Source organism: Fopius arisanus, unplaced genomic scaffold (genome assembly GCF_000806365.1).
Source record: "Fopius arisanus strain USDA-PBARC FA_bdor unplaced genomic scaffold, ASM80636v1 scaffold00058, whole genome shotgun sequence".
In the NCBI taxonomy this organism is placed as follows: Eukaryota; Metazoa; Arthropoda; class Insecta; order Hymenoptera; family Braconidae; genus Fopius; species Fopius arisanus.
In genome coordinates, this window is record NW_011887797.1 from 846,146 (window position 1) to 847,474 (window position 1,329).

General features: G+C 37.4%; 1 protein-coding gene across 1 annotated transcript in view; it reads left to right on the forward strand.

The window, feature by feature from the left end:
* The window catches only part of LOC105268560 (peptide transporter family 1-like), a 12,951-nt gene extending 11,821 nt beyond the window's left edge, over positions 1-1,130 (forward strand). Inside the window, exons 5-6 of the mRNA XM_011308225.1 lie at positions 8-719; positions 821-1,130. Coding sequence (XP_011306527.1) covers positions 8-719; positions 821-1,054 — 946 coding nt within the window. The 3' untranslated portion in view covers positions 1,055-1,130. The remainder of the gene's footprint in view (positions 1-7; positions 720-820) is intronic.
* Positions 1,131-1,329: the final 199 nt, after the last annotated feature.

Here is a 1,329-nt window from a genome sequence, read left to right on the forward strand (position 1 = left end):
TTCTAATGAATAATCAATCCATATTGATGGAGCCTTTCGCCCTTTGGGAAGATCACAACGTAAAAATCACAGGAAATCAATCAATTCCATATTTTGCTAATTTCTCAGAGTGCGGTGGAACAGAAGAGGCTAATGGATTCATTACAGCTGTCGAAAAACAAGCAACGTCATATGTAATTGAGCCTTCCTTTCCGTACGCCTACAAGGATCACATAAATAAAAGTGAAAGTGGAAATCCTGCGATTCGAGTACTAAGTTACAATACTCTACAACCAGATGCAGTAACAGAAGTTGAATTATCAGGAACACATCATGTTTTCCAAACAAAAAGGACGAAATTCCATGCAACTCAAATAACGCCATTGAAGGAATTCAGTCCGGGGAAATATAGTATTAAAGTTAATGGGAAAGATGCCGGTAGGATAGATATTAAAATTGGGGGTGTATATACTCTGCAAACGTATGTCACACTGGATAGTGTAAAAATTTCTCTGGTAACTGTAACGCCGTCTAATTCCGTTCATATCTTGTGGCTTCTACCTCAGTACATAACTATTGCTTTAGCCGAAGTCATGTTTTGCGTAACTGGACTCGAATTTGCATTCAAGCAAGCACCAAGCTCTATGAAGTCTTTTCTACAAGCTTCTTGGTTATTCACTGTAGCCTTTGGGAATGTCATTGTTGTGATCATTGCTGAAGCGAAATTCTTCGAGCAACAGGTGAGGACACAGATTTTTGGAAAATCTATTGGGAAATCTATCCAGCTGTTCCAGATATTCTGACATCGATATATTGAATTATTTTAATGACTCGTTTATAGGTATCCGAGTTCTTCTTCTTCGCTGGTTTGACAGCTCTGGACTTTTTGTTATTTGCAATGCTGACTAGATCTTATAAATATCACAATGGAACTGATTATGATGAACCGCCTACATCTGATGAAAAAAATATCCCATTAGTCTCGCTGGAAAAGCAGCAGGAGCAGTTGAAAAATTCACCTGTCGACGAAGAGACCGCTCAATTATGGGAATTCACTCACGAAATTGCTTATTAATAAAACGAAGCATTTGAACCGACACATGTCAATGGACAATTTCATTGTACAGTTTGAAAAAAAAATAAAATGTATAAAAACCCATCCGCATTGATCTTCTTTGATAATCCTTCATTATTTTTTTCCATATCACTCGTCTATCCCGAGATACTCAATATTGAAATTGTTAATAATTTTCATAGAATTTGAAAATTTTCTTAAAATATTTAGCCCCGAATATTCCGCGAACCGGCGGCGATAGAAAGACACAGTAAACTCTCACGGCCGGAAGGCCT